This window comes from Gossypium arboreum, chromosome 12 (genome assembly GCF_025698485.1).
Source record: "Gossypium arboreum isolate Shixiya-1 chromosome 12, ASM2569848v2, whole genome shotgun sequence".
NCBI lineage: Eukaryota > Viridiplantae > Streptophyta > Magnoliopsida > Malvales > Malvaceae > Gossypium > Gossypium arboreum.
The window spans coordinates 99,882,602-99,896,066 of NC_069081.1; the positions used below are offsets into that span (position 1 = coordinate 99,882,602).

Genomic DNA, 13,465 nt, shown 5'->3' on the forward strand with positions numbered 1-13,465 from the left:
AATAAAGGTAATAATCTTTTTTTTGGGGATTCGAGTGATCATGCCCTAACGTGCTGGGTTTCGATTTTTTTGTTTGACCCAGATAACTGAATAACCATTTAAAATTAAGGTGCATGAGTTTTGAAAATCCAAAGACCGGCTTACTCTCGAGGGTTTTAAAATGTTGTATCCTACCGTGTTGGATGTGACATTTTATTACTTCGGGACGAGAAGGTCTTTAACATCTGCTTCGATTTATCTAAACATCTTTGCAAAATTAACATTAATAAAAAGAGGGATCGTATTCTAAATTCTTTTCGAGTTTTTAAATTTCGACATTAAAACATTAATTAATCAATTAGGTACCAATTTTAGGTGTTACGAGGGTGTTAATCCTTCCTCGTACGTAACTAACTCCCGAACCCGTTTTCTTGAATTTCGTAGACCAAAATTGTTGTTTTAGCAAAATAAAACATTTTGTTAAAACAATCAAATTACGAGGTGATCCGATCACACCTAAATAAAAAAAGATTGATGATGACTCCCGTTTTTATTCGTTTTCATTTTCAAAACAACGTCGATTCCCATTAAAAAAATGGTTTCGACAGATATGATAAATGATTGTTTGAGGTGTTTGAATACTTGGTATTATTCTCAACGAACTCATATGACTTTAAATCCAAAAAATAATAGCATTTTTTGTTTGTCATAATAAATATTAATCCAACCTAATTTTACATGATGCACTAATTATCTTGCAAGGTTAAGTAATCATTGACTCATACATTATAGCTTTATTGTTATTGTAAAAGAGCTATATCGACGGTCAGATTTTTAAATAAGTAATACTTACATTTAGTTTTCGAAAATAATTTTTAACCAATGTCAAATTTCTTTTCACTTCCTACATTTTTATATGAGGTTTTTTTTGTCTCCTTTCAAAATTTTAAAGTCGAGAGAAAGTGTTTCATTTCATTCATCAAAAGTTGTACGTGTTGTTCTCTACTCTCCACAAACATGCAAAGATGAGTCATTCTGCTAGTTGCTATGCTTCTTAAAGAGGAGTCAATCCAAAAGCAAAAGATAAAGAAATACCGGTTCAAGCGGGTTTTTTCCGGTTTAATACTAGTTTGAAGCAGTTTACATAAACCTTTGTATAATAGTAGTGGTTGAACTATTAGATTTGTTGATTTGCAATTGAAGCGATTCTACTATTGGATCTACCTAACCTTCCGTTCTCCGCTAATCACTGAATGAACCCTCATCTTCTTCTACACTATCCTCTTCATACCAACAAACTCCTATGGATGGTTAAAGTTCAATGTAAACACCTGTTTTTGTTAGGAATTTATATATTGACATTTACGTTACCTTTGATTTTTTAGTTATTTGCTATTCGTTGTCTAAGATCCTAATTTGGGAATTTTGTATCCCATTTTGCTTACCCACTTCACTTTTCAGATTATTTATTTATTTATTTTATTCTTATTTTTTATTTTTACTTTAAGGTTAACTTATCATTTTAAAATATAAAGTAGTGTGTTGCATGTTGACAATGCTTCCACTTTGGTGGTTGCCTTCTTTGACATCACTTTGATGTTCACCTTTACTAGTGCTGGCAAATAGGCGGGCTCGCATGAGTTAAACACTCAGATTTTTTATATTGATTGGATTCTACAATTCTAATTGCATTATGAAACTAGAAAAAGAAAAAAGAAATAGCGTAACATTATGTTAAAAGTACATAAACCTAACTTCCTTAGCTTACGTAATTAAGATCTCCCTTGGCCAATGATTTTAGTATTTACGTACAGCATTTCTAATTTTGTATAACTAAAAGTATCAAACTGATCTATAACTAAGTTTATAGGAAGAATGAAGCATTAATCGGTGTTAGAAACGGTATTGGACGTTATTAGTTTAAATCATTTGTATCCGATGATATCCACATCCATTTATGCCTCCTCCAAATAGTGCAGAATGTCATATGAACTACTTCATCACCCAGTGATACCAGAAACACAGAGAAGCCCATCAAGATCACCCCAACGTGTCGGCTCTATCTTCGTGAAACTTGTCTGAAACATTTTCTATAAAAGCGGTCCATCTAGGCACCATCCTACTTTGAATTGTGCTATGCCCCGAAGACTGGATGTAAGATTCGGTCTGATAATTATTAGTAGAAGTAGTAATGTTTGGGCTAACCCCCGAGCTACTAGGACTCAAGATAGGAGGCTGCGTCGGAAAAGGGATTTCGCAAGTATCATCAGTAAGTATTTGCACAATTGTTGACATTGATGGTCGCAATTCTGTTGAGGCTTGTACACAGAGTAGGCCAATTTGAAGCAATCTACACGCCTTTTCTCGAAAATTGTGCTCTGTAACTGGATCAACAACTTCCCTGAGCTAATCTGCTTCATATTGATTCCATACCTTCCAATTCAAATATATATATATCTTGCATCAGTTTAAGACCCCAGAATTAGAGACAAAAAAATTATCACAAAAGCATAGCGTAGTTGATAAGCTCTGCAAAATGAATTACCATGTGTAGGATGCAGACCATATCCGGAGAAAAGCACCTGTTCCTCTTCCCGCAAGTAATTTCAATAACGAGAACACTGAAACTATAAACATTAGCCTTTTGAGTCAACATGCCACGAACAGCGTATTCTGGAGCCATGTAACCTCTAGAGATGCCAAATAATTGAATTCATGGTTAGTAATATGCAAATTAAGGTAATGTGCAACGTTTCAAATATTCATCAACTTACAAAGTGCCAGCGATGGCGGTGCTGATGTGAGTCTTATCTTCCGGAAAAAGTCTAACAAAGCCAAAATCAGCAATCCTCGGATCATCCAGCCATGTTCTAAAGATCATCTTCCGTAGAAGGAACTGTGGGTGACAGTGGCAATTGAATCATTATCAGCTCGGTTGAGGGGATAGCATTCTTTGTCACTTGTCTCATTGAATTCCATCTTTTCATCCAAAAAAGGTGGATTAGTAGGTGCAGGGAGGTCTTCATCTTTCTTTGTTAGCAAGTGTAGTACCTTCGACATTGATGGTCTTAGTGACGGGATCTCTTGGGTGCAAAGAAGTCCAATTTGTACCATTCTGAAAATTTCATTCCTAACGTTGCTGCCATTGTTGTCATTGTGTAACATTAGATTTGGGTCATAAATCTCCTCCACAGTCCCTAACTGAAAATGTCTCCAAGTCTGCTCCATCACACGCAACCAAAACACATATAAGAAATCCTTTGTTCTCGAATGAAAGTCAGCTAGTTAAGTGGTGGTTCAAGTAGGAGAACAGTGGCAGATTTAGAACAAGGGACTGAAGCTTACAACTGTTACTATGCTGTCTGAATATTCTGTTGCTTTGCTCTTGTTGTTTTGCTTCCCTGTAACTATTTCGAGTAAAAGCACCCCGAAACTATAGACATCTGCTTTCTCGGTTAACTGGCCATGGGCTAGGTACTCCGGAGCCATATATCCTCTGTAAAATTTGAAAATATAGAACTATTAGCCGATCTATAGTGAAACATGCCTGGAACAGACAGGAGGAATGTGATCCTTACAGGGTCCCGGCAATGGCAGTGCTGATGTGACTCTGATCTTCCTGGAAAGACCTTGCCAACCCGAAGTCGGCAATTTTAGCTCGCAGCTTCGAATCCAACAAGATATTGCTAGCTTTTATATCTCTGTGAATAATTTTAGTCTCGGAGTTCTCATGAAGATAAACTAAACCTTCTACAGTTCCAATAATAACTACGTATCTCTTCTCCCAATCAAGTAATTTGCCTCTGCTGGGATCTGTTATGTTTTTGGAAGGAAAAAGAATTCTGTTAGTGAACATATTTAAATATCATTTTAAGCTTGGTGTCATCGATATATGTAAAGTATCGGTATTTACCAAAGATGAAGCGATCCAAGCTCTTGTTTGGGAGGAACTCATAGACGAGAAGACTTTCAGGTCCCGAACAACTACATCCCAACAACCTGACCAGGTTTTTATGCTCCACGCTGCTTATAAGTTTGACTTCATTGTAGAAATCGGCTGCCCTATGTCGATTGTTAAAGAACAACCTTTTGACAGCAATCTCTCTTCCATCAGGTAGAACTCCCTACAGAGACACAAAACGAAATATCAGACCATAAAACAAAGGAAGAATGCCAAAGACGAGCAATGGAGTTCAGAGGAATAGAATAAGTGCCTTATAAACCGTCCCGAATCCTCCTTGCCCAAGCTTGTTGGCATCCTTGAAAGATCCCGTAGCACGATCGAGTGTAGAGTACTTGAAGTTTAAGTTGCTATCATGAAGGAGTTTCACAAATTTTTCTGCATCATTTGAACCTGACAATGAAGGCAAACCGTTTTAACCAAAAGGAAGGCGAAGAAAACTAGGTAACACAATTTTGGAATCAGTACCATATTATTAACCCCAAACTTGCCTAACCACAAAACCATGTAATTGAATAATTCATATAACCTTGACCGACTTATGTTACCTAGATTCAGAGCAGAATGTTTAGTGCAGGAGTCTCAGCATGGGCATGCTTAATTTATTGCTCTCATTTTTTTATCCCTTTATTGTTGTTTATTTAGTTTTTGTGCATGGGAATTTGATAGGTAAATCTTGTAAATAAACATTTTACCTCGTCTTTTCTTTTGTATGTATCTGTACTTCCAGATATAGACTCCAATAGCAACTCCGATCGCCAAAACAATCAGGGAACTGACGATAGAAAATACTATGATTATAACGGTTCCTGAAGTTCACCAATCCGAGTTTCACAGTCAGCTTTAAATAAATGAAAAAAAGGATTAACGCATTACTTAACTAAGATTTGAAAGAGTGAGATGTGATAGTTACCTCTTGATATTCCATTTCCGGGTTCTTTATTGAGGAAATCTGTGTCAGAGTACCTGATGAAGCAGCCAGTGTTGAGTGCGCGTCCCTCCGACCAAGGCAAGCACCCTAGTACCGATGCTGATGCATTCTCTAGACATGTTTTACAAGTAGCATAGTTTAATGTCCTCCAGCAATTAGCCAAAACATAAGCTGACTCATTTGTGCCCGAAACTGCCACCTGAGCCTTAGCATACCCTTCATTTCCCAATGCAGCAGCAACTGCATGCCTCACTGCCTGCCGTGCTGATTCTTGAAAATTCAACCCTTTGCGGCTTGTATTCCCGCACACTGCCCTGTCGTCTGGTCCTGTGTGCTCCTCAAAGAAGCTATAATTCTCGGCTCTCATGAAGCATCCGTCGAGAAAAATGCGACCCCCGTTGAACGGATAGCATTGAGGAAGAACCGCACGTGCCTCGGCAAAGCACAATACGCAGTCAAGCGACGATAGATCCCCATAACACTGAGCAAGACCATAGTTCCTATCAAGCCCAGAACCTGCAGCTGCTGTTCCAAAGCCCGAATCACGAATCTGTTCATTGATATTCTCCATTGTAGCAACAAAGTTAGAAACATAGATGGTCCCGTAGTGCTCAAGTTGGTGGCCACATGAAACATTCACTGTTTTGGCTCTTGGATCTCCTTTCACTCCTTCAAGTAATGCCAGAAACCCCATAAGAACCAAGAAAATATATCCAGAACCGACTACCTGAACTGGTTTATCCATTTTTTACGGTTACTTTGAAGGCTGGAGAAGCTAAATCATCTACTACAAGGCTCAAGACATTGGTCAAGTTCCATCAACAGTGAATTTATGAATGAACCTGAAAAGAAAATGCAAATCATGGAAATACCAAAGAAAAAGATAAATTGTTGTAAAAATATTTGTCCTTGGCAATTTTGTCAAAGAACCGAGCACGAAAGGCGAGAGAAAATGGCCCACCTGGAAAACTAGATTGAATAAGTAAATAAATAAAATGGCAAGGTCTCGTGTTCATATTGGGTCAACTCGGTAGTTGTGTGTCATACAAAGGGCTCTTAAATAGAAATTGACCCAACTTGATCTAAATATTTTATTACCTTTGAACAATAACAGGAGTGGATGTAACCTAATTCATAAAACACTTTAATGTATTTAATCCCAATCTAATTATTAAAATTAATACAACTAGCAGTTATTGGCGTTTAGTAATGTCGGTACCGCCCACGCTTATAGTAGAACACGTTGCAATAGGACCCAATCGATTATTATAAATGTCATTAAAACAAAATTCATGTAAAAAAGTTTTATTCCTCTTTTAAAGTAAAACAGGTCTCATTAGTTTTATAAAATTAAAATTAAAATGGTATAATAAATGAGGTCGTTCAGAGCTTAAAAAAGAAGGCGGGAGAAAAGAAAACAGATGGTGAGAAATGATTGGAAACCTTTCTTAACTTGATAAATAACAATCAATATTTGGATGGTATAAATAAAAAGAGAATCGGCAAAAGAAGATGGTTTGCAGGCTTAACTGAGCCATGAAAGCATTAATCAACAAAAACAGAAAGTATAGGTCGATTGTTCAAAGTTCAAACTGACAATAAATCCCAAATGAATGTAGAATTGTCTATTTTTTTTCTTCGACCAAATTATTAATTATGTCTACAACTAAAGATATGTCAGATCACATAAACACCTTAATTTAAGATTCAAAAAATAACAACAGATCTACAAACAGAAAAAGAACTTACCTTAAGTGCAATGAACAGCAGACAACTTGACTTGTAGAAAAGAAGAGCAACAATTGGAATGCAGCAGTGGAAGTGAGGATTAGCTTAAGGTTTAAAATTCAAACCAAGAAGCTGATTTCCTGCGCGTTAGTGAAGCGGTGGGAAAAGGCACGCCAACCTTTTAAGAAACAAGACAAAAGCAAGGCAAGTAAAATAGAGTAGGAAAAGGGAAGAAAACCGCGGTAAGAGAGTTGAATGTTTTTTTCTTCTTTTATACGAAGAAATTCCCCTGTCTCTGCAATATTTCTTGTCACGTGACATGTATTAGTGAATTTTGTGTAAATTAACTCACACTGTTCGCTCATCTAAAAGTTCTTCTCAAACAAAATCCAGATGGGTTTTCATAAAGAAATGAAAACTCGTCAAGGAGTAAATTCATTGGCCTCTGCCCATTTTCGGCATGTATTTCGAGGTTGCATGGTAGCTACGAATGCATCGGGTAAAATACTAATAAAGGCTCATTTCCAACTTTTTTTACGGAAATGGGTCAATTTCTTAATTATTTACCACAATAGGCCGAAAATTGAGAAATCGCGTCCACGTCAGCGCGAAATCAGGGTATTTGCCAGCAAAGCGCGTCCCTGAGGGAGCGCTTTGTCCACATCAGCAGAAAATGCTTCCCTGAGGACGCGATTTGTGCTGATGTGGACAAAGCGCTTCCTCAGGGACGCGCTTTACCCGTGTTTACAAACGATCAAAAATTTGACCGTTGGGCCGCCAACGGTAAAAAAAAAAAAAAACTATAAAACCCCTCTCCCCTTGATTTTGTACACAAAAAAGTCCTCCTATTCAAATTCTCTCAAATTCTCTCAAATTCTCTCAAATTATTCCAAAAATTCTCTCATATTCTCGCAAATTTTCTCAAAGCTCTCTTTAATTTTTGCAAAAAAACTCTATTTAAATTTTTTGTTGAATTAGTTGTATTTTAAATTAAATTTTTGCAATGGAAAGGGAATTAATTCGTCTCGATAATAAACACATATTCGTCGATCAAATGACAATGGTAAGTGATAATTTTAATATTTCAATAGTATTTAATATTTTTTAATTTATGCAATTTTAATTAATTTTTCAATACAATTTAATTTTTTTTTTCATTTATGCAATTTTAATTTTAATTTTATAATTTTTTATAACAGTCTGTAGATCGAGTGTTGCAATGCTATATTCGTAATATGTCTGGTCCTCCATCACCGTTGATAGAGGGTTACCTGCGGGACGCGGGTTTTTGGCACGTGGCCACGATAGGCCGGGGGTGCAAGTTGGACCCGAAACTAATCAGTACGTTGATAGAGAGGTGGAGACCCGAGACGCACACTTTCCATCTTCAATGCGGAGAGTGTACTATCACTTTGGAAGACATGGAGTTACAATTGGGATTGCCGGTGGATGGGTACGCAGTCACTGGGTCTACTTATTCTGCTGATTGGGGCGCCGTATGTTACGAGCTTTTGGTTGCTATTCCGAACAATATCAACGGAGGTCGGATTGAGATGGGTTGGTTACAAGACACATTTCCGGAGCCAGATAATAATTCGACTGAACTAGAAAGAATACGATATGCTCGGCCATACATTCTTGAGATGATCGGAGGTTATCTAATGCCGGACTTGTCACGAAATCGCGTACATCTGATATGGCTGCTGAAACTCGTTAATTTTAGAGTAGCTGGTGAACTTAGTTGGGGATCTTCCGTGTTAGGAACATTGTACAGGAAGATGTGCGGGGCGACGCGACCGAACAAAGCCAAAATAAGAGATTGCCTATCACTACCGCAATCATGGGCACAGTTTCGCTTTCCATTTTTACGTCCTTGAGTGGTCCAGCCATATACATTCCCACTTATAACGAGGTAAATTTTAAATTAGATTTTACAATTATTACGTAGATTTAAAATATAATTGTATGCTAAAAATTTATTTAATTAGGTGGTACCATTCGGCAAGTTATGTTGGAATACCTATATCTCTTGAAGATATATGGCTTCTATTAAACAAACTTTCGGAAGCACAAGTAAGTTTTAAATAAAATATATATAGATAATAGAATAATCGTTTTGTATTTAGTATTTTAATATTTAGTATTTAGTATTTAGTATTTAGTATTTAGTATTTAGTATTATGTATACAACTAATATTTTTATTATATTAATATAGTTTCAATGGACACCATACGATGATCCGACAATTTGGGCAGTAATTCCGGATGAATTATTTCAAAATCCGAATGTTTGGCACGTGAAGATCCCATTGGTCAACTATGCTATCGTGGAGATGTACCAGTCAGATCGAGTATTGCGGTAATTTGGCTTCCGACAACCGATTCCCGTGGCACCTGAGGTGCTTAATGATGAGCACAAAATGGACTTACGGCAATTGCATACGGATTGGTCGAGATTCCACTTAGCATATATTGAAATGTGAGAGAATCGGTATGATTATATACCTACTCGGGAACCGATCATCGTTCCTGAGTTAGCGTACGTGCCAGAAGACATGCCATGGTTCAGGATCAATAGGAAGCCATATTTACTTTTCGAAGAAGAGAGGCAACGGCAAATTCGTGTCCAAAGAGAATGACGAGGCCCTTTAAATCCAAGAAGAAGGGATAACGACCCGGGCCCATCAACAATGCCCATACAATCAGCTGGCCCATCAATAGTGCCCACACAGTCACCGGGCCCAACACTTCAACCGACGACACCCATATCACAGTCTATTCAAATTATGCCAGATGCATATCCTAGCCCTTATATATATCCTAACCCTTATTTGTTTCCTTTTTCCAGTCCTATGGCAGGTTGGAATGCATGACCCGGTTCATCTCCGTTCCCAATTACTCTGAATCAACCGCCGATCTATAGGCCATCGTCGCACGAGGCGCCGTCGGGGAGGACTTCTTTTTACCAATCCCCATCGCCTTATGGGATTCAAATACCTCCGCCATAGGTAATGCAAACACCTCCGCAGTCATTATTCTATCAAGGTGGCTCATCCTCCCAACACCCACAACTAGATCTCCAGTCGGATAAACCACAATCCCCGCCGGAGCAACCAGAACCCTCTCCGGAACCTGAACCAAGGAGGAATCCAGCGCGTAACCGTCGATGACCCCCATGTGGCACCGATTCCGACCGGCACCAACATTGATTTTTTTAATATACTTGTATAAACTTTTTTATATTCTTTGATTTAATAAAATAAAAGTTGTTTTTAATATTTTAATTATAATTTACTCTTTTATATTTGTAATAAAATAAAAGTTGTTTTTAGTATTTGAATTATAATTTACTCTTTTATATTTGTAATAGAATAAAAGTTGTTTTGAATAAGGAAATATTTTTAATGTTTTCCATCATTTTAATAAAATGTAAATAATGCAACATAATTTTATTACAACAACTATCAGCTATTTCGATTTGGACATGATCGAGTTGTATGGCCTGGGTTCCTACACCATCCGCACAACTTGTGTTGGTTGGTTATTTCTCGAATATCCATATTGTTATGTATTCTAGTCGAGTAAGGTCGACCCTTTGGTTTACGACACAAATCTCTGTCCGGTAACAACTTAAATGGAGCAAGCGATACAGACGGCCATTTATGTTTATCTGGGACCGGTGGGAATACGTGTCTCCACACGTTGTACATGTATTCTATTTTGTACACTTCGTCGACGTAGCTCATAGGATCCAGACGGAGATTCTGACGAGCTGCAATTACATGAGCGCATGGATAACGAAGTGCGTCAAACCTCCCACAGTCGCAGGTCCTATTTGTCAAGTGTACACGATATTGTCCACCAACAATACATTGGTTCGGTCTGTCAAACTCCGTCACACGAAACCATAAGTTGTACTGTCGTGACACACTGTGTGCATGGTGTTGGCCCGAGCCTTCACTTTATTAATTTCTTGCAATACCTTCGCGCACCATACATGGCCTCCCTATATTTTACTTTTATACCTCGCTGCTCGGTTCGAAAATAGTGCTGCTAAATGAAAATACGTCTCTCGCACAACCGATGTTATCGGAAAATGATGCGTTCCTTTTAGAATAGAATTTATGCATTCAGCCAAGTTCGAGGTCATTTGACCATATCGTAGGCCGCCGTCGTATGCTTTTGTCCACTGTTCAAAAGGTATGTTACAGAGGTAGTGTAACACCCCGTACCCGAGTCTGCTGCCGGAGTCGGACACGAGGGGTTAACGGCTTAAACCATTCACTTTCGCAGTCCATTTTAAAATTTCCAGACAAGCTGGCTAACTGTGTCACTATCACTTTAAAAATCATATCTTGAGTTCCAAAACTCGAAAACCAGTTTCGTAATTTTTCCCTAAAACTAAACTCATATATACATCTACAGATTTTTTTTCTAGAATTTTTGGTCTGGCCAATTAGTACAGTTTATTAGTTAAATTCTCCACTGTTATAGGGTGTGACTACACTGACCTTCATGCATTACGACCTGGATATCTCCCTATACAGGGCTTCAATACTGATGCCGTTTGTTTCTATAGAAACTATACTCAAAGAGGAATCTATACATATATGGCATGACTCCTAATTATCTCTGGTTAATTTACAATGAATTTCCAAAGTCAAAATAGGGAATCCAGAAACCGTTCTGGCCCTGTTTCACGAAAACCTAAATATCTCTTAACATACAACTCATATGACCGTTTCGTTTCTTCCATATGAAAGTAGATTCATCAAGGTTCATTTACATAATTTATTCAATATTTAATTCCATTCCTACTATTTTTAGTGATTTTTCACATCCACATCACTGCAGCTATCAACCTCTGTCCTTAAGGTAGATTTTACCTACTTCATAATTTCCTTGATTCAACTAGCCCTTTTAGCATACATGGCACAAAAGATGATCATGATTAACCATTCCAAGGGCTAATCGATTCCAAACATTTCACATCTCTTAATGAACAACATACAAAATGATTATGATACCATGCCAAAGTGTATACAAGCCATTTTCGCATGGCTATCCAAATTTATACAAAATCAAAGGGTCTATGACCAACAAACGAAAGAGTAGCCCTATACATTAACCAAAATATCCTCTCACTACTAGTCTATTCTATACATGCCATAAGATATTCCAAAACATAGCAGTACCAAACAGTGGATAGTGATAGTGTGACTAGTTCTTGACGATCCCCGAGCACAGTAACCCAAGAATGAGACCTATAAGGCGGAGAAACAGAGTAAGCTGATAAGCATTACAATGCTTAGTAAGTTTTAAGCAGTGTCAACAGATAACAATCAAATTATAACATAGTTGTTCGTATTTTTATTTCACTCTTCCTTCGGGCATACCATCCCTTTACCGAATATGCACATCTCATCATATACAATAGGCGATAAACTCTCACACTAATCCGATGTCACATAATCATAGGAATAGTCCCATAGATTGCTCTCGTATGCATCATATATAAACTTGGAGTACATACTGTTTAACCTTTCGCATTGCGTATATTTATAAGCAATTCTTATTACAAGTCTTACCGGACATAATCTCCAGACGTAGTCATCGAGTCGTGCCGGACATAATCTCCACACGTAGTCATCGGGTCTCACCGAACATATTTCTAAGTTTCATGTACACTTAATCACATGTTACAACATTCACATTAGCCATTCGGCTTTACCACATATATATACACTTTCACATTCATCACGTCGGCCATTAGGCCTTATCACATATATATACATTTTACATTCATCACATCGGCCATTAGGCCTTATCACATATATATCACATTTCACATTCATCACGTCGGCCATTAGGCCTTATCACATATGTATACATTTTCACATTCATCACGTCGGCCATTAGGCCTTATCACATATGTATACATTTTCACATTCATCACGTCGGCCATTAGGCCTTATCACATATGTATACATTTTCACATTCATCACATCGGCCATTAGGCCTTATCACATATGTATACAGTTTCACATTCATCACGTCGACCATTAGGCCTTATCACATATGTATACAGTTTCACATTCATCACGTCGACCATTAGGCCTTATCACATATGTATACAGTTTCACATTCATCACGTCGGCCATTAGGCCTTATCACATATGTATACATTTTCACATTCATCACGTCGGCCATTAGGCCTTATCACATATGTATACATTTTCACATTCATCACGTCGGCCATTAGGCCTTATCACATATGTATACATTTTCACATTCATCACGTCGACCATTAGGCCTTATCACATATGTATACATTTTCACATTCATCACGTCGGCCATTAGGCCTTATCACATATATATACAGTTTCACATTCATCACATCGGCCATTAGGCCTTATCACATATGTATACAGTTTCACATTCATCACATCGGCCATTAGGCCTTATCACATATATTATTATGTACAGACTTGGTCTTGGCCGAATCTACATCAATCATTTTCTAAAAACAGAACAGGGGATTTCGGAGTCATTCCGACACTGTCCCGCACAACTTTAAATATCTCTTTATACGAAATTTCTTTGCTTCCACGGTCTCTTTTATAAGAAACTAGACCAACTAAGATTTGATTACATATTTTATTCAGCCTATAATTCCACGCCAATAATTTATGGTGATTTTCTAAAATCACGTTCTCTTCTTCTGTCCTAAGCAAATTATTACAATTTGCTCTTAAATTTCCAAGTCCAAACACTTATGAACTTACCATTTGAGTTTAAAACATATCATGGCCACACCATATCTTATGAAATCAACCCATTATGTCCTATTATGATTGAATTTACTC

The 13,465-nt window shown here is 37.5% G+C and overlaps 2 protein-coding genes across 2 annotated transcripts; one reads left to right on the forward strand and one right to left on the reverse strand.

The window, feature by feature from the left end:
* Positions 1-1,616: 1,616 nt before the first annotated feature.
* On the reverse strand, positions 1,617-5,975 carry LOC108477369 (cysteine-rich receptor-like protein kinase 2). Its single transcript, XM_017779891.2, has 10 exons — positions 5,833-5,975; positions 4,854-5,713; positions 4,636-4,749; positions 4,194-4,333; positions 3,893-4,103; positions 3,558-3,792; positions 3,325-3,475; positions 2,754-3,198; positions 2,525-2,669; positions 1,617-2,412 (listed from the first exon to the last, which is right to left on the reverse strand). Exons 2-8 carry the CDS (start codon positions 5,614-5,616, stop codon positions 2,857-2,859), a joined length of 1,956 nt encoding a protein of 651 aa, XP_017635380.2. The 5' UTR covers positions 5,617-5,713; positions 5,833-5,975; the 3' UTR covers positions 1,617-2,412; positions 2,525-2,669; positions 2,754-2,856.
* A 1,859-nt stretch (positions 5,976-7,834) lies between these two features.
* On the forward strand, positions 7,835-8,476 carry LOC108477579 (protein MAINTENANCE OF MERISTEMS-like). The gene has a single exon (XM_017780111.1). The coding sequence runs from the start codon at positions 7,835-7,837 to the stop codon at positions 8,474-8,476; it is 642 nt and encodes a 213-aa protein (XP_017635600.1).
* Positions 8,477-13,465: the final 4,989 nt, after the last annotated feature.